This window comes from Salvelinus fontinalis, chromosome 7 (genome assembly GCF_029448725.1).
Source record: "Salvelinus fontinalis isolate EN_2023a chromosome 7, ASM2944872v1, whole genome shotgun sequence".
NCBI classification, from domain to species: Eukaryota; Metazoa; Chordata; class Actinopteri; order Salmoniformes; family Salmonidae; genus Salvelinus; species Salvelinus fontinalis.
The window spans coordinates 21,245,631-21,272,977 of NC_074671.1; the positions used below are offsets into that span (position 1 = coordinate 21,245,631).

Genomic DNA, 27,347 nt, shown 5'->3' on the forward strand with positions numbered 1-27,347 from the left:
CCTCTCCCTCTTTTCTTGCGTGATGAGTGTCTCACACGAATGGGACTGTCAATCCTTCTGTCACACACATACACAGCTAGTGACTTGCCCTGTAATTAGTCTTTGCCCTGATGATAGCTTGTCCGACAAGCCAGTCAGGTGTCCTGGTGACTGTATGACTAAGTCTGAAAACTCTGGTGCATTTATTAGCCCTAACGTAACTAAATAGATAAGACTTGGATATCAGTCTGAGTGACTCATGTCCCTATGAGGATTTTATCTTAGAAAAGTCCAGTTGAGTTCTCCAGATTCTTTCCAATAACACAGTTTTTTTTTATATAGAAGGTGCATATGAGGACATTCCCTAAATATAGTATATTCAATTACAGATGTATGATCTTAATTTGACCTATATTGACACAGCAAAATAATCCTGCAGCAACAGGATTTGAACATTGAGTCCATAATGTTGCTTGATAGCTAGCCAAAAGTAGGCTACATGAAAAGTGCAATACTGTTAATTTAACCGTGTGTGTGTGGGTTTTCAATTAATTTATGTAAATCGCAAAGCTCATGTGCATTTCCTGTGGTGTAGGACAATTCTCAGCAACAAAAGAGTGATCAAATTAAGATCCTACATCTGTATTTAACAGTCATCTTATTCCCATACGATATTGAGCCATCAAGACTTGTAAAAAAACAGGACCTCAGAGTATTTCGTCGCAGCTGGAGGTGTGTGTAGTTCACACAGACACACCATGTCCAGGGCCGCTGATATCGATTAGAACCAGGGAGAACCCCAATTACTGGTGAAATAATGGCTCATCCGTCTTCCTGGCAGACTGGCTGGGGCAGGTGCAAGCCTGGCCTCATAACGTGTCACCTTTCTATGAGATGGAAAGGACAGAATGTCTGTCTCTGTCTGCCCAGGGGCCGTATGTCTCACAGTAGCAGTGCTGATCTAGGTCCATTTGTGACTTTTAGATTACAATGAATGAGATGGACAGGTAGGACCTGATCCTAGATCAGCACTCACTTTGTGAATTACTGCTCCAGACCACTGTCTATAATGTGTCCATTGGGGGGTGAAGCCTGACTCAATTGTGATTTACACTCATCAGGATATTGTACATCCTGGAGTCAATGAAAGTCACACTTTCATTGACACACACACACACGCGCACGCACACGCACACGCACGCACACGCATGCACACGCACACGGGTCGCTCGTCTTTTCAGTTCGCTGCAGCTAGTGACTGGAACAACCTGCAACAAACACTCAAACTGAACAGTTTTATCTCAATCTCTTCAAAGACTCAATCACAGACACACTTACTGACAGTTGTGGCTGCTTCGCGTGAAGTATTGTTGTCTCTACCTTCTTGCCCTTTGTGCTGTTGTCTATGCCAAATAATGTTTGTACCATGTTTTGTGATGCTGCCATGTTGTGTTGCTACCATGTTGTTATCATGTTGTGTTGCTACCATGTTGTTATCATGTTGTGTTGCTACCATCCTGTGTTGTCATGTGTTGCTGCCTTAGGTCTCTCTTTATGTAGTGTTGTGTTGTCCCTCTTGTCATGGTGTGCGTTCTGTTCTATATATATATATATATATATATATTTTTTTTTATCCCAGCCCCCGTCCCTGCAGGATACCTTTTTCCTTTTGGTAGGCCGTCATTGTAAATAAGAATTTGTTCTTAACTGGCTTGCCTAGTTAAATACATTTTTAAAAATGTTAAAATCACACACACACGTCATGGCTGCCCACCTGTTGACCTTCCCTGCATATCACACCTCTTCCTCTGTCCCGTTCACACCACTCTATACACATCAGACCTGGGTTTACACTGAGTGTGAATGTCAGCAGGGTTTTTCACGTTTAGGTACTATTCTATTGGTCGCATTGCACCTGACAAGCTTATACTCAATTCTATTCATTCCATTTCTATGATGGAGATAGTCGAGCCAGCCGTCCTGATCACGGTCGAGCCAGCCGTCCTGATCCCTGGGGTACTGACTGATCTATTCACAGACAGCAAACAGGTGTAGACGCTCACACACCCAATTAGTAAATGTTTATTGTCTCCAGAAGCAGCGAGAGAGAGACAAAGGAAAAAGTGAGAGAGCGAAAGAGAGAATGAGAGACAGCGAGAAATAGAGGGCGCGAGAGAGAGCAATGCTGCCTCAGATTTACTTTGAGATGGTGACAGTTCAATCTGGCTGTGGGGCGGATTTAGACAGCATGGCTTGTAAGGTGTTCTAGGGGGTGCTCGGGTGGCGAGACGAGTCAACATCTCCGGTCAGTCGATACCACATTTGTCATTTTGTTTGGGTTGGGGGGGTGAAAGAGAAAGACATAAGGCATCAGCTCCTTCAGCGTCGGGAGGGCCCGGCAATCGATCCGCCACGGCCACTGACGCGTAGCAGAATGGGAAAACAAAAGGTTGGAGCCACATCGCACTGATGGGTACCTTGTGATACCCTGTGATGTGTCAGGCCTCACTCCCTGTCTACTCTGCGTGGGTATCGACCATCAGTAATAACTAAACAGTATCAAAGTGCTGGGGCTGGAGTGGGTGACATTACAGGTGTCAACAATCTGTATGGTAAGAGTGCTTGTTTTCTTTCAAACACCGAGCACTTGATAGAGTCTGCCGAAAGTGCCAGAGGGGCATGGTTTGCATTTTTGGGACTATTTTGGGACTATAGTATAAACAAAACAAAAAGGATGAGTCCAAAGAGCCCTCCTTCATATTTACAGTTGAACTACAAGTCCCATTTTACAGTTGAACTAAAAGTCCCACATTTACAACAACCCAGAGATCATAGAAGAGTGCCCTTGTTCAAAGAGTCAGCTTTCAGCAGCCAGCGACCATGTGGCTCGGAGACTATAAGCTAAACACTGCTGTGCCTCTAGCTAGCACCTGCTGCCAGCCACACACCCCCAGTGGCCACAAGGCCCTACCCTAAACAGGTTATATATAGAGTATTACTGGCTGGTCGGTCGCCGTGCAACCTAACCCCTTAGCCCGCATGGTTCCCCAGATGACTTTGAACTGGTCCCTGTCCAATGGGATGTGTATGCTCATGTAAACTCCACTTCTGGGTCCCATTATGGTGAAGTGATTATGGTTCAATATTTGGAGAGGGGTTAGAAACAGGGTCAGAGATGTTGGATGTTCTGTGAGTTGTTGTTGCTAGTGTGCCAGTGCTAGCCATTCACAATTCAGAGGGAGTGAATGAGTAGGGAGGAGGACAGGGTAAACTAAGCCTGTAGCTAGCCTAGGTAAGGACTTGAAGACACTATTACTGTGTGATGCACATGCAGTAGTTATAAAATAACCCCAGGCAGTGATGGTGCAACTAAATGGTGCAATTTGGAGGTCAGGTCTGTTCAGAAAGACAGCTTTTGTTAATTCTAGGGGTGCAGTGAATGCCTAAGCTACTGATCCATACCGAAGCCTAATATATTGACATATATTGATTGACCTTCATGACTTAAAGTAATGATGGACTATCGTTTCGCTTTGCTTATTTGAGCTGTTCTTGCCATAATATGGACTTGGTCTTTTACCAAATAGTGCTATCTTCTGTATACCACCCCTAGCTTGTCACAACACAACTGATTGGCTCAAATGCATTAAGGAAAGAAATTCCACAAATTAACAAGGCACACCTATTAATTTAAATGCATTTCTAGTGACTACCTCATGAAGCTGGTTCAGAGAATGCCAAGAGTGTGCAAAGCTGTCATCAAGGCAAAGGGTGGCTACTTTGAGGAATCTCAAATGAAATATATTTCGATTTGTTTAACACTTTTTTGGTTACTACATGATTCCATGTGTTATTTCATAGTTTATGTCTTCATTATTATTCTACAATGTAGAAAATAGTAAAAATAAAGAAAAACACTTGAAATGAGTAGGTGTATCCAAAGTTCTGACTGTTACTGTATGTAAATACAGTTTGAATTCCCCTGCATATATGTACATATATTATACATGAGTTTCCCGTATGTGATTAGGGTATGGTTAAGGAACTGTTCTGAGCTGGACGCTAAGCCAATCCCTCCCTTGTGACCTGGCCACACTCTGCCCAAGCGGTCCACCTGAAGAGGCTGCGGTCAACCCCATGAACTACAACCAAAGTCTCAACCCCATGAACTACAACCAAAGTCTCAACCCCATGAACTACAACCAAAGTCTCAATCCCGTGAACTACAACCAAAGTCTCAACCCCGTGAACTACACCCAAAGTCTCAACCCCGTGAACTACACCCAAAGTCTCAACCCCATGAACTACACCCAAAGTCTCAACCCCATGAACTACACCCAAAGTCTCAACCCCATGAACTACACCCAAAGTCTCAACCCCATGAACTACACCCAAAGTCTCAACCCCATGAACTACACCCAAAGTCTCAACCCCATGAACTACACCCAAAGTCTCAACCCCATGAACTACACCCAAAGTCTCAACCCCATGAACTACACCCAAAGTCTCAACCCCATGAACTACACCCAAAGTCTCAACCCCATGAACTACACCCAAAGTCTCAACCCCATGAACTACACCCAAAGTCTCAACCCCATGAACTACACCCAAAGTCTCAACCCCATGAACTACACCCAAAGTCTCAACCCCATGAACTACACCCAAAGTCTCAACCCCATGAACTACACCCAAAGTCTCAACCCCATGAACTACACCCAAAGTCTCAACCCCATGAACTACACCCAAAGTCTCAACCCCATGAACTACAACCAAAGTCGGAGAAAAACGTGACATTCACTGCAAACTCAACTAAAATAATCAACATCCAAAACCAAAGGTGCAGATCTAAGCCAGTATCTAAAGGATTTACATATACCTGTGCAGTAGGTATGGTACCAGGTGGATAATATAGCCTGTCAGATCATATACTGGCTCATTCATCCCCCTTCTCTCCTCTGTAACTATTCCCCAGGTTGTTGCTGTAAATAAGAATGTGTTCTCAGTCAACTTACCTGGTAAAATAAAATTAATACAATGGCCTCTAACTGGCAGTAGTGGTAGAGTAATGGCTCCCCCTGGGACTTGGAAGGCCCCAGTACAATGTTAATGATTTACAACCCCAGCCCTCCACAGTCCCAAGGTCAGCCTTGTTAACCTGCAGGCTCAGTCCTGTAAGACCAGAGCAGGGTTAAAGACTGTTCCTGGGTCCTCGGCTAGACCAGGGCCCGTATTCAAGAAGCGTCTCAGAGTAGGATGGCTGATCTAGGATCAGGCCCTCCTCTCCATATAATCTTATTCATTATGATCTAAAAAACTGATCCGAGATCAGCACTCTTACTCTGAGACTGTGTGAATACGGGCCCATGGCGGTAAGGTCACTAACTCCAACTCCGAGATAGAGCAGAGCTGGGTAGCGCTCCCCTGACACAGCCTCCACAAGTCTTCGCTAGACAAAACACCAGTAATTGGATGAAAAAAAACAGGTGGGGAAAAAAGGACACTGGAGCGAGTCGGCGATAGCAAATGCATAAAAATGTACTATTTCACTGATCTAATATTTCATTTAGGAGAGGGGGACAAACTGCTGGGTTGAAAAATGTCGACGACTCAATTTAAACTAATAAAGGGAATAAGAGGGAATTGGTTGTAGCTGTTCTAATACATCCCAATTAGGTAAGAAGGATGGGCGTCTTTGGTAATGGCGTTTAAATGATGATGCATAATTTGACATGGTGAAGGAGGCAGCCATCATGCATCGTTCCTCCACACAACCTAGTGGAGGGAGATTTACTATGGCACACTCCAACACGCCAGGCCTCATTTGCATTGACAGGTCTGATAGATAACCATTTTACAGTAGTACACGTATATGCACACATACACAGGCAAGTACACACACACACACTGCTGTGAGCTATACACTTCTCCTCTGAGACCGACAGTGAGGCTGCCTCCGGAGTCTGCTGCCGTGGCAACATGTGCTGGTGGACAAACACAGGGGCTATTTGAGAGTGATTGACAGGTCTCCATCTAGCCTGTCAGGATTAGAGCAAATCATCACAGAGAGAGAGAAATTTCATATAACTCTTTGGCTGTCATCTTAAATTGGGGTGAACTTTGAAGAAACATAACCAGTCTTTTGCGAGGTACAAACAGAACGTGACTTACGTTTGACCGTCAGGTCGGCGTAACTGGACACGCCCACGCCCTTGTCTGAGTGGACGATGCAGCGGTAGCGGCCCGAGTCTCCCTTGGTGGTGTTCTCCACGTCGAACGTGGCGATGTAGCGGCGGGAGTTCACCGGCTTGGTCTCTCTCATCGGGGCCTGTCTCCCTCCGATACCCTGGTAGGAAAATATACAGCAAACAAACCGGTCATGTAAATGTACATTACTAGTGTTGTGACACCCCCACATCCAAACTGGTTCCCCTCTGTGACAAATATTGTGTATCTCTGCAATGCCCTGGTTGGGAAATATACAGCGACACACGTTCGTGTAAATATACATTAGGAATGATGTGTCAAAAACATCACCCATCCAAAATGGTTCCCCTCATTTGACGGATGACAAAATGTGTCTTCTGCAGTGACTCTTGTCAAACTTTGTTTATGAACTCAACACTGCCAGCATGGTGTCGACTAGAGTACAATAGATTGTACTGTAGATTGTAGTGATTTCAAATCTCCACACACGGCATACTGTAAACACTAGTGCTGAGGCCGAGTGAAGAGCGCCTGCGGGCTACGGGGTCTAACACCACCGCTGCCATTCTCCCTGTGCTAACCAGCAGGTTTCCATACAGCTGGTGTGTTTATGTATGGGAGAGGTGTACGAAGCTGCCTGGCAGGCAACGCTAGTCAAGTCCTACTGGGAAAAGGGGAACGCATCGTTGCAGACGGTCAGAGAGGTCAAACTGAACTGTTAACGGTCAAAGAATTCAGATGGGAGAGGAACACCGACAAAACAGAGCACTGGGTCTTCATGTGAAGAGGAGATATCCTCCTATTGTTTTCATGTGATGCATGAAACTGGAAGGGGGGGTCAAAAACAGCTTAGGGCAATGCCACAAGTGGTGCGTGTGTGTGTGTGTGTGTGTGTGTGTGTGTGTGTGTGTGTGTGTGTGTGTGTGTGTGTGTGCGCTCGTGTTCGTCTCCTGGTCTGTTTGGAGAGAGAGGGACAGAGGATCCTGTCAGCGAGAGCAGATCTGTTTGTTCTTCTCTCTGCACACACACAGCCCCAGCTCCCCCACAGCTGTCACCACACACACACGGACCGCACACACACACGCCAGATTGGGGCCATTTGTTTTCAGGAATATTTCTTCATTAATGTCACCCGGGGGATTTCACTTAATGCTAGTGTTTCATCTCCTCCGTTAACGAGGATTAAAGGCGTTCGGTAAGAGGAACGACCAACTCACACAGGAGTCCGGTAACGGCAGTTCCATGTAGCCTTCATGTGACTGCAACATGGTGATACTTCGGATCGAAAAGGACCACAACTGGACTGTTCAACACTAGAACCTCCAAGACGGTCATTCTGACCGTTTTCATCTCAATAAAAACCTTGAACCAACCTGTGCCTGACTTTTCCTAAATACTGTACGTGTATTTTAGCAGTACTTTAAGATAATTATCACAAGACAAACACGTTCTGAGCATTTCATCCTCAAATTTCCATGACAGTCAAAATGACCATATGCATATTTAACAGTAGACTAGCTGGGCCTCAAGGATTACCAATAACCGCCATTCTAATAAATCATTTTAAGCCAGGCCTCGTTGGACACCCCTTCGTGACCATGTCATTTGGTTGTGTTTATGATTGTAAGATTAGAATACAAAAAGTAAATATTTGAACATAACATTTTCATTGGTTTATTTTACTGTAGGCTATAGCCCTATGTAAAAACTAAAAACCACTAAAACACAGAATTTCAAGAGTAAAATACATTTTATTTGTGGAATGCCTTTGTTACAAACTATGAAACAAAAACCATGTGCGTTGGAATGCAGTAAAAGCTTATTTTTTATAAAGACAAAACAAATCAAAATTATCCAAACCAACAAGACGCGCCGGTCAATGAAGACAATGTCAGTAGCCTAAACATCATTATAAACTGGGTGGTTCAAGCCCTGAATTCTGATTGGCTGAAAGCCATGGTATATCAGACCGTATACCATGGGTATGACAAAACATTTTCCAGTTTTCCAGTATTTGCGTTGGTAACCAGTTTACAATAGCAATAAGGTTTGTGATATATGGCCAATATACCACGGCTAAGGGCTGTGTCCAGGCAGCGTTGCGTCGTGCTTAATAACAGTCCTTAGCTGTGGTATATTGGCCATATACCACACCTCCTCGGGCCTAATTGCTTAAGTGCCAAGCATGCTTGTGAATAGTGAAAATCAGCTCAAAATAAATAATGGCATTATGATAAATATAAGTGTCGATATGACACCGGTCAAGAATAGTCTATTGTCAGTTATTGGACACATTTGTGGCCTCTCTCGTGCTTACAATATGGTGTGCGTCTTCACGCAGCAGTTGGATCCAATTTAGCAGTTATACCTTGTCCTAACGTTCACCAAAAATATTTGTCACCTTCACTTGCTTTCAACACCATGCACAAATAAGTCGCTTGCAGCTGAAACAGGCGTTGTAGGTTTTGTTGCAAGTGCATCTGCCCACCTGGCAGTTTCTCCTTGCCGGGAGCGGAGCACAATTAGGCTAGAGTGGAACCTTAGCTGCGGCCTTGGCTCTCACGTAGCCGGTGTGCCAGACTCATTATGAAGTCTGTCCTGCTCATGGTGTTGTTCATACACTACTTGAACAACATGTGTATGTTGATAGCAGCCAAGTCAAGCATGTTGTAGAACACAGCAACAGCCCAGCGGGGAGTTCCTCCTTTCACAGAGTACAGCCGTGCCGTCCACACCGACCTGTGGAATAGAACAGGTTAGGATTATATTCCCATAGGAAAAACAAACGTGTGATACAGAAGAGCATAATGCATTGCATAAGTTTACATACTATGCATCACCGTAGATAATGTTGACATACCTTTGTCCGGTTGTAGTGGGTAATAGTCGCCGGTTCTCTCCTCAGAGAGTGTCCCCGTTGATGAAGCATGGTGACATTTCTCCCCTTGCCAATGTAAGGTTCCACAAGCCTCATCACTACATTATCCGAGTATCGCTCCCCCGCTGCCCGATACGGATCCTTTCCCAGATATGTAAAGTCGATCAGCATGAACCAGAATAATAATCAGCGATGTCATGATCCATTTTTCCTCTGTCATCTGAGTCACTTTCACTCAGATCTTGTAGCAACGCAATGCAGCATGTGCATCCATTCGTCTTGCTCTTGCCATTGTAAATGATGCACGCTCACACTACTCCAAGTAGGCCTAGAGTAGACTAATAAGACTGCATGGATTCAGTGGACTGATATCGGCATACACCGTTTTGAGATTAGAATTAGAATAGATGAATACAATAGAAAGGTCCACCCTGTTCTTCATTCACAATTGGTGATTACATATACTGAACAAAAATATAAAAACGCAACAATTTCATCAAGTTTGCAGACGACACCTCTCCCTTGACGTCAACAAAACAAAGGAACTGATCGTGGACTTCAGAAAACAGCAGAGGGAACACACCCCTATCCACATTGACGGGATGGTGGAAAGCTTAAAGTTCCTCGGCATACACATCACTGACGAACTGAAATGGTCCTCCGATACAGACAGTGTGGTGAAGAAGACGCAACAGCGCCTCTTCAACCTCGGGAGGCTGAAGAAATTTGGCTTGGCCCCAAGACCCTCAGAAGCTTTCACAGATGCACAATTGAGAGCATCCTGTCGGGGTGTATCACCACCTGGTACGGCAACTGCACCGCACGCAACCACAGGGCTCTCCAGCGGGTGGTGCGGTCTGCACAACGCGTGCCTGCCCTCCCGGACACCTACAGCACCCGATGTCACAGGAAGGCCAAAAACATCAAAGACATCAACCACCCGAGCCACAGCCTGTTCATCCAGCTATCAGAGAGAGAGGGGAGGCCCACACAAGAAAAACATAGCATATTCCTGCTAAACATTACCTCTTAAAGAAAGGAAAGATGCCACTTCTGACATGTTCTGTGTAAACTGTTAGACTCTAATATGTTCCTATCACTGAAGGCAATCAAATCATACAGGCAGCGCTGACCATCCCAGTTAGCAGCTGTGAGAGATCTTTCCACTAGTGCCTTAAGATGTCTACACACCTGGCTTAGGAGCCCAATGACCCAAGATAGAATGCATCATGACAATTGACAAAAATATACATACTAACACTCTAGGGAAAGAGAAGTCAGACAGGTTTGCACCTACAGTTTTATTTCTAATCGTTATGGATGGACTAACATCCTAGTACTGTGTAATATAAGTCACAAACACTGAATATTTAGTTAGAAAGGATTGTATGCTGGTCTGTACATGTGTGTAACATTGTGAAGTGTTGTTACTACAGGGGTGTTGGAGCCGGGGTAATGGTTTTGGTGTAATTAATTAGGTAGAAAGATGGTCCTGTAGCTAATTGACCTTGGAATCTGTGATTTATTACCACAACTATTATGAAATCATGATTTTCAAGCGTGTTTGATGTCAGCTTTAGTACATATTTTCTGCAAAAGTTGTCCCCCCCCACTCTAGAGTTATAATACAAGCCTACTACTGCGAGTTTGCGCAGTTCCAACATAATCCAAAAGGATGGCAGCCTAAAATCCCAATCCTGCTATATTGCACCTAACTACAACTTTATTTCATGTAAAACATTAATTTATGGTTTAGGCTGCCACCATTAGGATTATTTTGGATCTGCACAGTAGGTGCAGTATAACTAGCTCACATTAGTTAGCAGTAATGTGACCGACATCAACATTAGGATTTTTTAAATATATTGGCAAACAATATTGGACATGGTTTATGAAAACATTGCAACAAAATTACACAAATACTTTTCAACAATTTGTCTTAATGGAAAATTACGATATAGTTGCACAGTAATTTGTACTTGCCGCCCCCCCCCAATCAAAATGTCTGGCCTGCCTGGAGCTCTGTAGGATATGGAAAAAGTGCCATTTGGTAAGCTCCATTCCTTTGTCAATGCACCCTGCACTGGTTTTCAGACTCTTCATTCTCTATTACATAATATTGTCACCCATTAGACCATTGTCAATTTAATCTAGTCTTTAGGCCACATCTATTATTATCATTATATGTGTGAAATTAGTTTCAATATAGTTTAGGTGTAGTTTGAATGGGCCAGCTGGGCAGGCAACTTGTCTAATAGTCAGGAAATACACTGTAGTCTTATTTTAATATTAACACTCTATGCACTTCTGGACCAATCAATACATTCTCTGATTGATTACAATTTGCATTTGAAATCCTGAGGTTTCTTATGACCTATTTTAACATAATAAATTCATTCATTTAGCAATATATTACTTATTATGGACTATGTACACAATTGAAATATAAACTGTCAGAATGACCGTCATGGCCATTCTAGTAGTTATGGAATTCCGGGGTTCCGAGTGTTAAGGTCAAAATGGACTCACCTGTAACCAGAGGTTATGGCCTTCTTGCGGTCGACCGTTAACTGTGCACTGGAATGTGGCAGTCTGCCTGGCGTTGACCTCCACACCTTTGATATGGAGAAAGTGGGGGGTGCTCACTAAAAGAGAGGAAGAGAGAGAGAGAGAGAGATGTATACAATTACCAAAACCATATTAAGCATGCTAAATACAGTACTTGCATGTATTGTAGTCTCATCCACTTTCAGTTTAATTTCCTTTGAGTCTAACGGTTTCATTCTTATTGAGATTAATGGGAATTTGTGGTGGTTGTTTTTCTCCCGAATTCCCCTTTTCTCAATTTCTCCAGCAAACTGAGCACGTATATGGAATCTGCCTCAACTCATACTAATACGGCCAATTATCTTTCAATCCTACCAAAAACAAATCACTTTTATTCTCCATTGGCGTTGGCCTAACCTTGGTCTGATCTCTTGAGCCACGCGGGGGAGAAATCTGCCGAGATTCAATCACAAAATGGATCCTTACACTTTTTCTTTTTACCTTCTTCCCAGCAGGAGTGTCAGGGACAGCGTTTTCAATTAGGATATTACAGAGGTGAAAGGTCAGGAGGCAAGCTGTGGTGAAAATATTTTAGCCGAGGAAAGTATAAACCTTTCGACTCCAGAGTTCAAGGATATTGGAAGAAAGTTTTCACCAACGCAGCAATAACAGGGATAAAGCAAAAAGGGGAGGAGGGGAGGAAAAGGGGTTAGGGGTCAGGTTGCAAATCAAAACGGAGCCATAAACTATTTTTTCTGGTCCCTGTTCAGTGTTCAGTGCTCCCTGCATTTTGGCCACTATCAAAAACACACACTTCTATGTAAACTTGTTGATATGGTGCATGCGTAGGGTGGGTTGTCTCCTTACTCCTTAATAGTTTGCCAGTTGAACTAACAACACATCGGACTTGGCTGGGGAATCTGGGTCAATCTGAATACATAATGGTAGGTGGGATCACTACCTCACTAAAGCACGGATGAAAGTCCATGCTAATGAAATTATGGAAATTCGTTTTTAATTAGTTCCCCCTTGTCTGTGTTGGAGGCACGCGGGCCGTGGTGGGCGACGACCTTGATTCTGATATCTGAGACGAGGTACACTAGAGTGCGCGCCATGGAACTGTGCGGTAGGCAATTAAAACAACTCTTGTGAAGTAACGCGGTGGCCCTGATATCTCCCAGCTCAGCACTCCCCCAGTCTTTGGAGTTGGGGGCTAATGGTATTACCTTGCTTCACCTGGAAAAGAAATGTGGACAGAGGCCAAACTTTAAAGAGCCTCTTTGTTGACACTTAATCTGTCGAGAGCCGTTGGAAAGTCACACACGAGTCTAGGCTAGTGACGTTGTTAGGAAAACGAATAAACAGAACTGAAATGTGACGAAGGAAAATGTGAGTGGTTCATGCGTGTTTATACCTTTAGTCAACATAATGTGTGTGCTGTACTACGCACTTGCAATCATCCCACATTCTTTGTGGAGTGGTGTTCCTCTGTCCGTTCAATCCGAGGCAATTAGCCTAGCTTCCTCATGGAATTTCACAAATCTGGGGGAGGACTGTGGAACCGGAGTGTTTCCTGGAGAGGAGGGCAAGGACACAAGAAGCTCGCCGCCATCTACTCCTTTTGCCTTTGATTCGAAGGACATATTTAATATGACGGCTTGTGTAGTATATTCTAGCTTCGTTCGTGTCACAGGACTGTAAATATGTTGCCCAGGAATATACTGTATATTGAGTTTGCTATATAGCACAGACATGGGTCGGTAGGTGACAGCAATAACATGTGAGAAGAGGGAGATGGGGGTGCCTGAAGAGTGACAACCCAGTGGTAGTGGGTGACTTATGAGACACGAAAGGGACGGGTGCTACATAGCACATGCATTGTGTGGGGGGGGGGGGGGGGGGACTTACTGCACTGGTGGCCTTGCAGTGTGACGTCCTTGATGGCTAGTAGACCTCTTTGTCCTGTGCTCACCGCCTCAAAGACAATCTGCAGAGGGGAGGAAAGGAGAGAAAGAGAGGTGGGTAAGAGGTTGACACAAACAAACAGCATCCTCCGTGCACTTCCTGTCATCCTATTCAAGAATGTGTCCCAATGCTCTGTGTCCGCGCCCCTCTATTTCTATGGGTAAAAGCACTGTTCATGACAAACTGTTCACACCACTCGTGTTGGTGGAGAGAAAATTTAACAGGTTTAAAGCTTATTTCCTGCAATTCTACACATTTTGCCATGGAACGCAGAGAAAATGTTGCAGTTTTAAAGCACATTTTCTTGCAATTCTACACATTTTGCCATGTCGAATGTGTATTCATGTGATATTTTAGTGACTCAAACATTACATCAAAATGTATGGTCTTAAAAACCTAGCTAAAAAGTTATAAATAGCTCTAAGGTATGCAATGACTGACATGACAAGAGGAAAACTGATGCTGCACTACCCCATTTTGAAATTGTATACCTTATGCATCCTACTATTACAACTTTAAAAGTGTGTACTTGTCTTGAACATCAAAATGGTGTAAGCATCGGTTGGAGGGAGCTTTCACCATTGCTAATAAATCCATGTCAGGGAATGTGCAAGCGCACTTCAGGAGAAGAGTGGAGAATGGGAACGCAGTCATAGACAACGCTCCTGTGCTCCCATTCATTGTACATCTAGTTAGAGGAGGGATAAGCTGGCAGCTGCTACAGTTTAAGGGGCCCGGGCCCACGCGTTCAGGCTTCAAACATGGGGCATGGGGCAGGGAGGCAGACGGGGGAAAAGGATTGGGTTACTGTTACTTGGAGCCTTTCCATTTCAAACAATGGGGCCTGGGTCTATGATGACTGGGTTCATGTATATCCCTGAATCATCATGGCTTCCAGAGAGCATGCTTTAGCTAGGAAGCATGTGATATGGGTTGGATCCCCAGCCCACTTCCCCCTCTTCATCAGTGCTGTTACAGTCCGTGAGTGGAATTCATCCGAGAAAACGGTATGAGGGTACACACCTCGTAAACATCGACCTAATCATTTAAATGTTTTTTTTTAAAGATGTTGTTTTCTTGTCCAGAGTCTCATCCTCCATTTCCCACGGGGAGGAGGGAGGGGAATGGTAGAGAGTCTGTCTGGACTCTGGAGTCGTGGTTTCTATGACAGGGTGTCTGTATCATGTGTTCTTTTTTTAACGGCTGCACCTGCGAGGGACGCTCTGTTGCGTTACCACAGTGACGAATAGAGCGGCCCGAATCAGGTTCTCACACTTCTGACCTCGCGGTCCACTTCTGAGGAGTGGCCCCACGGAGACCACATTCCATGGCCCTTATCGCTCAGGAAACAACTGGTTAAAGAAGCAGGGGCTGCCTTCCTGTTCAAGCAGAGGTTCTGGCAGCACGCCCAACCCACTTGGTTTACATCAGAGCTTTTCTATGGGCCAGAAAACGGGCCAATGGGACCTCACTTTCTGGAGATCCTCCCTCGTTCCCAGTCATTTCATTCCATAAAGTTGTTCCCTATGCACTAGTCCTCTTGTCCTTGTTCACTCACCTTCATGGATTTGGGACAACTGGGCAGCTCTAAACATTGCTGAGACTTAGTTGCCACCATATTGTTTTAAACTATCCAGTACCAAATTCTGATCAGTGATGGGAGCAAGGGCAGAAGGGAAGGGAACAACGTTCTGGTATGAAACACACGCTCTCTGTAATGGTTGTGAGTGAACCCTAAATATCTCACTTGACTCGGTAACGGATGACAGAAACGGTCCGTTGGCAGTCGAGGGCAAGAGGACAGATACAATCAAGGACGAAAAGTGCAGCGTTCAAAGTTTCTGAACAACAAAAACAAACACTTAAGATAATAGAACTATGTGGGGCCCAGATATCAGGTTTGTAGATGCAAAAATAGAAAACCAAAACAAATGTCCGGGGAGACTACAATATCCACATGTCTGGGGAGACTACAATACCCAAGGACATAAATCAACTTAGAGGAGATAGCAACACTTACTTCCTGTAAGAAAACACTGCTACAATTCTAGCCATGATTCTGTTCAAACTCCTTCAATACAGCAGATCCTATGAATGGTAGGATTCATCCCAAATGGCACCCTTTTCCCTATATAGGACCTTGGTCAAAAGTAGTGCACTATATATGGAATAGGGTGCCATTTGGGACATAGCCCTAGGCTTCATAGATGTGCGCATGCGTACCTCATACCAAGCTGACGTATGGAGCCCAGAATTATTTGTATTTATTTTTTTATTTCAACTTTATTTAATTAGTCAATCAGTTAATAACAAATTATTATTTACAATGACGGCCTAGGAACAGTGGGTTAACTGCCTTGTTCAGGGGCAGACCGACAGATTTTTACCTTGTCAGCTCAGAGATACGATCTTGCAACCTTTCGGTTACTATTCCAATGCTCTAACCACTAGGCTACCTGCCGCCCCAATTATTAATGGATCTACTGTCTATTCTCGTGGCTCCCCTCATCATGCCTACCACATCAGCTGCTGTAGGATGTATTGTTGTGGGACCATACCTACTACAATGGAACCTATTTAAATATGGCCTTTGTGTGTTACAAAGGAGGGCCAACCGCACCAGTCCCAATGCCCAGTGAACAAATAGAAAATGATTCATTAGCCATGAAATAACATTGTTGAGCTGAGGCCAAACGAGATGCCTTAAATAAAACCATTCAGATGGGTTTTAATAGATTTGCGTCCCTCTCCTCCCCTCTCTCTTGCTTTTGAGCGACGGCAGAAGCCTCGGCCGCTAATTACGCCTTTAACGAGGGCTTAATTTGCAAAAAGGAAATAAAAACGAACGCCAGCGTGCAAAATGTCACGACGTGCCGCCTGGGGTGATTAAAACCAAGGTTGTTAATGTTTGTCGCCGTGGTGATGCTAAGCAACCCGCTCGACCCCGGCGGGGACCCCCAACCCCCCTCTCCTCCATGTGTTTTTTAGGTTTATCTTCTTTAGCTGCACCTGGTGAATGAGCTCAATTAGCCATGATAACGTTCATGTGGCTTGTGGGGGCTAGAGAAGTAGGTTTGCTTTTAATGCATAAGCGAATGTGAGTAGTGCTCCTCCGACGTGTGTGTGTGTGTATTGGTTTACTTCATGGCGTCCTTAGTGCAACTTCAGGTTCACCACATCTTTTACAAAAAGTCTCGTCAGTAAGTTGTTGAAACTTCCTAAGAACAAAAGGCTGACCTCTCATGCATACATAATAGCAGACAGGGAAGAAATGACCCTTCCTTCCTCCCTCTCATGCTGTTCATTAAATACTGATGCGATGTCGCCCCAATGTTCCTTTACAGATCACCTGGTAATTGTGATTGTGTCTAAAAATGGAATTGGAATAACAGAGCAGGTGGAGATGAACAACGCAAAATGGCAGGATCAAGATCAGAGTGTGCCGGGCTGGGGAAGACAATAACCATATTTGAAATGCACGGCGTGATTAATTAAAAGTTTCTCAAAATGCGGCCCAACCATTGCAATGTAATTAGACCTGTGCTGATAGACTTGCATTGTAAACTGAGGGGAGCGAAAACCATACGCTGTAATTACAAAATAAGAGACAAAGTAATTTCTGAATACCAGGTGGTTTTCATTTTGACAAACACTTAAAGATACCGTGCAATTACAGAAACCCCATAATTACTTGCTACATTGCTAATTGGGTATAGAGCTTTGAAGATGCCGCCTTTCCATTGTTAATCTGAAAGAGTAATAGGAAGTCACAGAGAGATGCTCCTTCTGCACGGTGCCTCTGTCAAACAACAGATGGCGGTGATTTCTCTTGGGAAACATGGAGATGTATTTATCACTCTTTACCGTCGGTCTCGCTAGGGAAAACCTCACAGGCACGTGTGTGAAAAGAATGTGTCTATCAGCCAACACTGTGTGTTAGTGGGAGGAAGAGGGCTCGATGGCGTGACCCACCAACTCCCTCCACACACACACCATCGGCCTTCAATCTGAGGGTCATCCGTGGGGCAGATGACATACTGACGGGCTTACATGCTGGGTCACTCAGTACACACTGACCCTGTGAGTGAGTGTGTGTGTGTGTGTTTGACCTCATGTGGGAGGAAACCAAACATTTGGCGTGAGCGGTAATTGCCTCGGCTGGAAATTCACAGCGCTGCTGCCTAACGGCACGATGCTGCACACAAAATGAGTTTAATTTTCAGAGAGGAGAAATATTGGGGAGGTGATAATAGAAAGTGGTTTGACCTCCAGAGACCTTGGAGAATGTGTTTACTGTACTGCCATGAGAAAACATGGACTCTGTCAGAGTTCAATAGTATTCCCTGCTAATGGGCAGTGTTTAAAGATGGCTCTGGTGCTGGGAAGATGTCCCGATCTGATGGGTTCTTATCTCCACCAATATTACCACTTCATCAGTCAACATACAGCCCACAGAGGATAATAACACAATGTCTACCGTTTCCTAACTGCCCACGGTACAACAGGACTTTGACTTGAACAAAACCTTACATTTGATGAACAGTAGGGCCCTCACTGACAACCCTACCCCTTGTTCTATGTGCTCCTTTTATAGACACAGCCCATCACCATCTTCTTTATCCCATCTCACCTGGTAGAAGTTGGGCCAGAAGGTGCTGACAGCCAGTTCCACCTGGCGCCAGGTGGGGTAGGCGGGCCCTGAGGCGTTCCACACAGGGATGCCCAGCGGACTGTTGTTCTCCTTGACATAGACGTTGAGCTGGCCCGGGTTGGCACCCTCGCGCTGTCCCGCTACGTAGTACTGGAAGATGAGGCAGTGGGTGTCGTTCTCCTTGAGCTGGGGCATGAGCAACTGGGCCTTCTGGCCTGAGAAACGTCCGCTGGTGTTGACCATTATGAAGGCAGAGTCTGGGGGGGGGGGGGGGGGGGGGGGGGATAGCGAGAGAAGAGCAGGGTTAGTCATGAGATGGCCACAGCGTGACCTCTACTTAAAAAAATACAAATAATATCTACAAATGAATAAACTTGACTAGAAATCACATTTATTTAAAGCGGGAATCAGCAGTTGAAGCAACGATTTCTCCCATGCCCTTGTTTTGGTAAAAAAAGGCTGGAGAAATGTAACCACTCAAAATTCAAGGACCGACTATCCATGATATCAAAATGATAGTTTTAACCATGTTTTGAGGCGATAGTGTTTGTTTACATTTACTTTGTTTACAAACTCGCTATTCGAGTGGCCACTCCTGGCTAACGTCTCTGTCTCGAAGCAAGAACCAATTAGACTGGAGCTAGCCTTGCTAGTCCCATCTGCTAGGCACATCTCCCGGCTAGCCAAAGAGGTCCATCAGCCACTCCTTGGGCTACAATACCTATTTTGCCAACTGGCCTGGACAACGCCGATCCATCATGACTGGACCACCGACGTGAATCGCCCGATGGGGTTTTCTCAACTGGCTCCGCCGTCGCGTCGTCCCCTGAATGCCCATCCGCTAGCCTGCTATCCGCGGCCCGCTAGCTGTCCAGAGCAGATCGGACTGTTAGCTTAAGAGGCCCATCGGACAAATTCTTTGGCCACTATACCTACTTTGCCATTTGGCCTGGTATACCACACGGAGCCCTGCTGATCCGTCTGCCAACGTAATAGCACGAGGGGGCCACAACAGACTTTCTTCCGTCGCGACGTCCCTCCAAGGCCCTTCTGCTAGCTTGCTAGCCACGCCCCGCTAGCTGCCTGAAGCCACTCACTGGACTCCTATGATCACTCAGCTACGCATGCCTCTCGCTAACGTCAATATGCCTTGTCCATTGGTGTTTTGGTAAGTAATTATTGCCTTATTTTACTGTAGATCCTCTAGCCCTGCTCAATACTCCTTATTTAACATTTTAGTTCCACCTACCAAACATGCGGTGACATCACCTGGTTTAAATGACATTTCTAGAGACAATATCTCTTTCATTGTCACTCTATGCACAGGTTTACCTCCACTGTATTCTGATCCTACCATAACTTTGTCTGTACATTATGCCATGTATCTATTCTACCGTGCCCAGAAATCTGCTCCTTTCACTCCCTGTTCTGAACGTACTAGACGACCAGTTATTTTAGCCTTTAGCCGTACCCTTATCCTACTCCTCCTCTGTTCCTCTGGTGAAGTAGAGGTTAATCCAGGCCCGCAGTGCCTAGCTCCACTCCCACTCCCCAGGCGCTATCATTTGTTGACTTCTGTAACCATAAGAGCCTTGGTTTCATGCATGTTAACATTAGAAGCCTCCTCCCTAAGTTTGTTTAATTCACTGCATTAGCACACTCTGCCAACTCGGATGTCCTAGCCGTGTCTGAATCCTGGCTCAGGAAGACCACCAAAAACCTTGAAATTTCCATCCCTAACTATAACATTATCCGACAAGATAGCAACACCACCCCCTTTGGCAGTTCTATCTACTGCAGAGACAGTCTGCAGAGTTCTGTCTTACTATCCAGGTCTGTACCCAAACAATTAGAGCTTCTACTTTTAAAAATCTACCTTTCCAGAAACAAGTCTCTCACCGTTGCCGCTTGCTATAGACCACCCTCTGCCCCCAGCTGTGCTCTGGACACCATATGTGAACTGATTGCCCCCCATCTATCTTCAGAGCTCGTGCTGCTAGGTGACCTAAGCTGGGACATGCTTAACACACCGGCCATCCTACAATCTAAGATTGATGCCCTCAATCTCACACAAACTATCAATGAACCCAACAGGTACAACCCCAAATCCGTAAACACAGGCACCCTCATAGATATCATCCTAACCAACTTGCCCTCCAAATATAGCTCTGCTGTTTTCAACCAAGATCTCAGCGATCACTGCCTCATTGCCTGCATCCATAATGGGTCTACGGTCAAACCACCACCCCTCATCACTGTCAAAACGCTCCCTAAAACACTTCAGCGAGCAGGCCTTTCTAATCAACCTGGCCCGGGTATCCTGGAAGGATATTGACCTCATCCCGTCAGTAGATGATGCCTGGTTATTTTTTTTAAAGTGCCTTCCTCACCATCTTAAATAAGCATGCCCCTTTCAAAAAATGTAGAACCAGGAACAGATATAGCCCTTGTTTCTCTCCAGACCTGACTGCCCTTAACCAGCACAAAAACATCCTATGGCATTCTGCATTAACATCGAATAGCCCCTGTGATATGAAACTTTTCAGGGAAGTTAGGAACCAATATACACAGGCAGTTAGCTTTCCTAAGGTTAGCTTTTTCAAGCAGAAATTTGCATCCTGTAGCACAAACTCAAAAAGGTTCTGGTACACTGTAAAGTCAATGGAGAATAAGAGCACCTCCTCCCAGCTGCCCACTGCACTGAGGCTAGGAAACACTGTTACCACCGATAAAGCCACTATAATTGAGAATTTCAATAAGAATTTCTCTATGGCTGCTTTCAAACTAGCTACCCCTACCCACAGCCCTGCACTCCCCACAGCAACTCGCCCAAGCTTCCCCCTTTTCTCCTTCACCCAAATCCAGATAGCTTATGTTCGGAAAGAGATGCAAAATTTGGACCCCTACAAATCAACCGGGCTAGACAATCTGGACCCTCTCTTTTTAAAATGATCTGACAGATTGTTGCAACCCCTATTACTAGCCTGTTCAACCTCTTTCGTATCGTCTGAGATTCCCAAAGATTGGAAAGATGCCGCGGTCATCCCCCTCTTCAAAGGGGGAGACACTCTAGACCCTAACTGCTACAGACCTATATCTATCCTACCCTGCCTTTCTAAGGTCTTCGAAATCCAAGTCAACAAACAGATTACCGACCATTTCGAATCCCACTGTACCTTCTCCGCTATGAAATCTGGTTTCAGAGCTGGTCTCGGGTGCACCTCAGCCACGCTCAAGGTCCGAAACGATATCATAACCGCAATCGATAAGAGACATTACTGTGCAGCAGTCTTCATCGACCTGGCTAAGGCTTTCGACTCGGTCAATCACCACATTCTTATTGGCAGACTCAACAGCCTTGGTTTCTCAAATGACTGCCTCGCCTGGTTCACCAACTACTTCTCTGATAGAGTTCAGTGTGTCAAATCGGAGGGCCTGTTGTCCAGACCTCTGGCAGTCTCTATGGGCGTGCCACCGGGTTCAATTTCCGGTCCGACTCTCTTCTCTGTATATATCAATGATGTTGCTCTTGCTGCTGGTGATTCTCTAATCGACCTCTACGCAGACGACACCATTCTGTATACATCTGGCCCTTCTTTGGACACTGTTAACTAACCTCCAGACGAGCTTCAAAGCCATACAACTCTCCTTCTGTGGCCTCCAACTGCTCTTAAATGCCAGTAAAACTAAATGCATGCTCTTCAACCGATCGCTGCCCGTTCTGCATTACTACTCTGGACGGTTCTGACTTAGAATATGTGGACAACTACAAATACCTAGATGTCTGGCTAGACTGTAAACTCTCCTTCCAGACTCACATTAAGCATCTCCAATCCAAAATTAAATTTAGAATTGGCTTTGTATTTCGCAACAAAGCCTCTTTTACTCATGCTCTCAAACATACCCTCGTAAAACTGACCGCCCTACCATTCCTCGACTTCAGCGATGTCATTTATAAAATAGCCTCCAACACTCTACTCAACAAATTGGATGCAGTCTATCACAGTGCCATCCGTTTTGTCACCAAAGCCCCATATACTACCCACCACTGCGATCTGTACGCTCTCGTTGGCTGGCCCTCGCTTCATACTCGTCGCCAAACCCACTGGCTCAAGGTCATCTACAAGTCTCTGCTAGGTAAAGCCCTACCTTATCTCAGCTCACTGGTCACCATAGCAGCACCCACCCGTAGCACGCGCTCCAGCAGATATATCTCACTGGTCATCCCCAAAGCAAATTCCTCATTGGCCGCCTTTCCTTCCAGTTCTCTGCTGCCAATGACTGAAACGAACTGCAAAAATCACTGAAGCTGGAGACACATATCTCCCTCACTAGCTTTAAGCACCAGCTGTTAGAGCAGCTCACAGATCACTGCACCTGTACATAGCCCATCTGTAAACAGCCCATCCAACTACCTCATCCCCATACTGTATTTATTTACTTATTTATTTATTTTTGCTTCTTTGCTCCCCAGTATCTCTACTTGTACATTCAATGTTTCATCTTCTGCACATCTACCGTTCCAGTGTTTAATTGCTATATTGTAATTACTTTGCCACCATGGCCTATTCATTGCCTTACCTCCCTTATCTTACCTCATTTGCACTCACTGTATATAGACTTTTCTTTTCTCTACTGTATTATTGACTGAATGTTTGTTTATTCCATGTGTAACTCTGTTGTTGTATGTGTCGAACTGCTGTGCTTTATCTTGCCCAGGTCGCAGATGTAAATTATAACTTGTTCTCAACTAGCCTACCTGGTTAAATGAAGGTGAAATAAAATAAAGGAAGCTTATATTTTGGGTTCTGATGGGGTACGACAGTTGAACAAAGCTCATGAGGAAGTTATATTCTTCAAGAATCAAATGGGTACATATCATTAATTTTCAAGTCCAAAAATGAAGGCTGGAACTTCAGATTGCCCCTTTAAGATAAGAGCGTCACATGTTTTCAATGAGCATGAGTTACACTCATACGTTCAATTATGACAGTTTATGTTCGAAATATTAATTAGACAGGGCAAGTCATTAGGTGAGGTCATCCAATACCCACAGTTTCTGAATGGGCATGTCATGAACAAACACATATTTGACAGCCGGTGGTAGGTACAGAACAATAGGTGCTGCTTTCAACGTGGCATAATCAGCAGGCTACGTGTTTGTAGAAGATAACTTGACCTGCTGGATTCAGAAACAGGAAACAGCGAACACGGCACATACTGTATTTTTAGAACCGTATCCAAGTCTACCACTTAAGTTGATGACAAAGGACGGCTTGACATTATGACAAGACTAAATCATGGCTAATAAATGAATACAGTTTCAATCCAAGAGCACAAAGGTGTGAACTGTTAACTCCATACAGTCTTTATTACAAGACCACAACACAAAAGGAAACAGGCATGAAGAGAGGATGTCTGCCTCAGTCAGTAGAACAGTTAATGAATAACCCTGATGTGACATTAAGAGAACCTCACCCATCCTGGCAACCCATCCTGACTATTGACTCTGGGTCCTCTGTGGACAGAGCCTTGAAAGGGCCCGGCGCACTCTCAGCTCATTTAAAAAAGGGCCTTTTCAACACTTTTCTTTTAATGGGCAAAAAGTGGAGCGTGGAGTTTGTTTTACTGCAAAAAGCCCTTGGCCGTTGTTCTGGCTCGTGTACGAGGTGTTCATTATCTACACAGACTGGTATTCTGGAGCCGAGGCACAAGTCTATATTTCGCTCTAAAGTACTGTACGCCTGTAACGCCTGTAGCGTTTTTCTAAAATAAGAGTGACATAAAAAAAACAAATATTTACACAGGGGCATACATAGTGTGGAATGTACGGCCCGCCAACAATGAATTAGAATTCTCAAATAAGTTCTCCTTACTAAGTGCAGTATGCCCAAACAGCACTGTGGAAAATCTAAAAAAGTCTCAAGTGTCACTAATGTATACAGCTCCATTTCTAGCTTTTTCAGAAACCCTGCTTTTCCCTACTGAGGGCTCAGTCTCTAACATCCCCCGTCATGCACTAAAAGCCTAGATGATGGGGATAGTGAAGGATGGAGGGGGGGACCCTGAGTGGAGAAGAGAACGGGGAAGAGGTCACTTCGTCCCTGGCCTTCAATCCCCACTTCCATTAAAACCTGGAGAATGCGCTGTGCCATGGCAACGTTGAAGTGCTCAGCCCATGGGGCTGCAGCGTCTCATCGGCAACCCTCTCATTAGTACATCTGTGCTCAGGCGTTGGCCTTCTGGGCCTAGAGTGCAGAGCGGGAGGAGGAGTGGGAGGAATCGATACAGTCTGGAGGTAGTCTAGGGTACACAGGGGACAAATCCAGTAGGGACCGATGGGCGCCCTTGACACACACCGCTTTTTGGGTTGAGGGCCGTTATTGAAAAAGCTCTCCAATTTTCTCATTTTAATTACCAAGGCAGTAGTTTAGACAGTGAAAGGGTTGGCGCAACGAGAAGAGTTTGCATTGAATGGATCTCTGACGTTATTCAAGGCCGGTCGTGTTTTCTTGATAATTGGGGTACTATGTTGGAACAAACACCCTCATTTAGGTATATTTAGTTCACTGTAAACAGAGCTGTGGCTTTAAACATGAAACCTCTCCCTATTGTTTGCAATACTCTGAAGGATCCGAGGCCTTCAACTTAGAAGGTAAAATTTTTTTCAACAAGAGCCATCTACTCAGGTGGTGAACAAAAGAGATGTTCAAGAGCTCTATACATGCAACCAGAGTTAGTGCTAACAAGCAGATGTACTGTTGTCCACAAGTTGTACTGCAGTTGTAGCTCCAACTTGTAGTACAGGAGGAATAATCAGTCATCCAAGATGAGTCAGTCCCTAGCGCCAGTGTCATCAGTACTGTAGGTTGGCACATGCACGGACTCACTTCCTCTATATAATTAGACAGAAAACGACAATCCAATGATTTAACCTCTCTGTCCCTGGCTGTAGTATTAATAAGACAGAGGCTCCCCTCCAGTGACATGTCCAGTCTTGTGCATTAAAGTGTGCCTTTTCCCACTTAATTCAGATTAAAACGTAGAGCAGGGTGTGGAATTACCACCCTGCCCTCTCATTTCCCAGGCAACTCCATTGTTGATTGCCTCTGGCCTGCAGCACCGAGGGGGGTCATTTGATCACTCATAATAATAATGGCATTGTGTCAAGGAGCCCATACACTCTCCGGGATTGTGTTTAAGGTTGATAGGAACTTTAGTCTGGTGCGGTAATCCTTTTTAGAATTGGTGGTTCCCCCACTCTGTTTAAGAGTCTTTAAAACCACTGCGCTCATAGTTGGTATCAACAGCTGTTTATTCAATTCATGGGTACAAGTTCTCAGTGCTCACCAAAATACCATTGTAAAACAGTTCAGCTGACGGTTCCTCCTCCTCCCGAGGTGGCTCATATCTTCCATGTTGCTTTTACTTGACACAGAGAAGTGTGATATCTTCTGGATGACAGACACACCCAGAACACAACCAAATCTGTTCCCAACCTCATGTTATACTATCGACCTCCAAAGCTCAGATGACCCCTCTCTGTCCCTACACAGATACCAGTACATCTGGCAATGATCACGACCAAGCTCCAGACAGAGCACAGGTTCCCACAGCCACCAAGTCACCGGCGTCAGCCATTTCTCTCAATTAATTTCATATTCCAAAATTTGAGAAAAAATCTCTTTGTGCATATTTTTCTGGCATCTTTTATTTCAGCTCATGAAACATGGGACCAAAACTTTACATGCTGCGTTAATATTTTTGTTCAGTATAGAAACAGTCTAGTAGACAGTGTTGCAGAGCACTATTTTCTTGAGCAGCCTTATCAGACAAATGCTGCTTCCACAAGGGAGTGTGTCTTTCATGACTCATTAGTTAACTTCTAACTCCATCCTTGACATGATATCTAAACTAGGACTTTTAATAATCCAGTCCTCTCTAATGTGCCTTCAGAGCATAATGTTGAGCTAAACGTGTGCACCTAGACAACAGGTGTATATGCCTGTCACTAGAATAACTCATTTTGCCGTGGTCAGAAGAACACTTACCTTTCTTTCCAACTCGCTATGTACATTTGAGAGAGAGGGACACCTTTTATAAGTGGAGGCCTACTCTCTACTTGCATTGAAACGACTACTAGAAACACCAGAGCACTTTCAAGAGATTCTTCGCCTCTTATTTTCAGAGCTGTCATATTCCAGGAGGAAAAGATACAGATGAGACAAGGAGGCACTGTTACGCCATTTTAATTTCAGACAGTTTGTGTGTGTATATAAAAAAATATACATACATATACATAAATGCCGAAATAATGACAATAGTGAACGTTCAATTGCCAAAACATTGAACATATTAAATTCTCCGTCACGTCCACAAATGGGTAAAAAGAAATAGGAAATCACTATAATAAAATATTTCAGCTGTGTATATTATGTAGTTTTTATTTGCTGATTTTATTATTTGTAATTCGTTAAAGTGAGTGTCTCATCATCTATGCTTAGGCAGTAGCAACCAGCCAGCCAGACCATCTAACAATATCTCTGATCTCTGTCGTCCTATTTAGCTAGACTAGCCTGCACCTAAGTATGCTGCAGAGCTGTTTGACAAAAAAACATTTTCCTAGTTCTTCAAAGTAGATATCATACTTTCACAAACTCTCCATCACTCTAGTTGTTGTGTATATTCCTCTCTCATGCTGTCTATGTGATCTGTGTGTGTATCTAACCTAATGTAGCAAATGTAGGTCACCGTCCGAGATGGAAAGAACCGGTCATTGTAGTTAATTACCACGTTTCTGTGCTGAACTAGGTTGAATATTTGCTTAGTGAAAACTACAACTCCCTTAAGCCCAGCATCCAACATAGTTCTTGATTTGATTTCTCTCGTGAATGATTTGATTTCTCTCTAGAGAAACACCACGGTGGGCTCAAAACAACAACACTCAATGGAATAGAAGTAACTGAACCAAAGGTGAATTTGGTTAATCGCTCAGCAGTAATATGAAGTGACACTGGAGGTTATCTGGGGGTGCCAGATTTTCAACCAAGCTCTCATTGAAAATACAGAGATATGGATGGATTTTCACTTCCTACGGCTTCCACTAGATGTCAACAGTCAATA

At 44.5% G+C, this 27,347-nt stretch overlaps 1 protein-coding gene across 8 annotated transcripts in view; it reads right to left on the bottom strand.

The window, feature by feature from the left end:
• Positions 1–27,347, bottom strand: part of LOC129859197 (receptor-type tyrosine-protein phosphatase mu-like) — a 306,071-nt gene that overhangs the window by 189,915 nt on the left and 88,809 nt on the right. For all 8 annotated transcript variants that reach the window (XM_055928653.1, XM_055928654.1, XM_055928649.1 and 5 more), the window contains exons 3-6: positions 18,204–18,481; positions 13,517–13,595; positions 11,591–11,706; positions 6,148–6,322 (exon numbers count right to left, since the gene is read on the bottom strand). In XM_055928653.1, the coding sequence (XP_055784628.1) occupies positions 6,148–6,322; positions 11,591–11,706; positions 13,517–13,595; positions 18,204–18,481 (648 nt within the window). The remainder of the gene's footprint in view (positions 1–6,147; positions 6,323–11,590; positions 11,707–13,516; positions 13,596–18,203; positions 18,482–27,347) is intronic.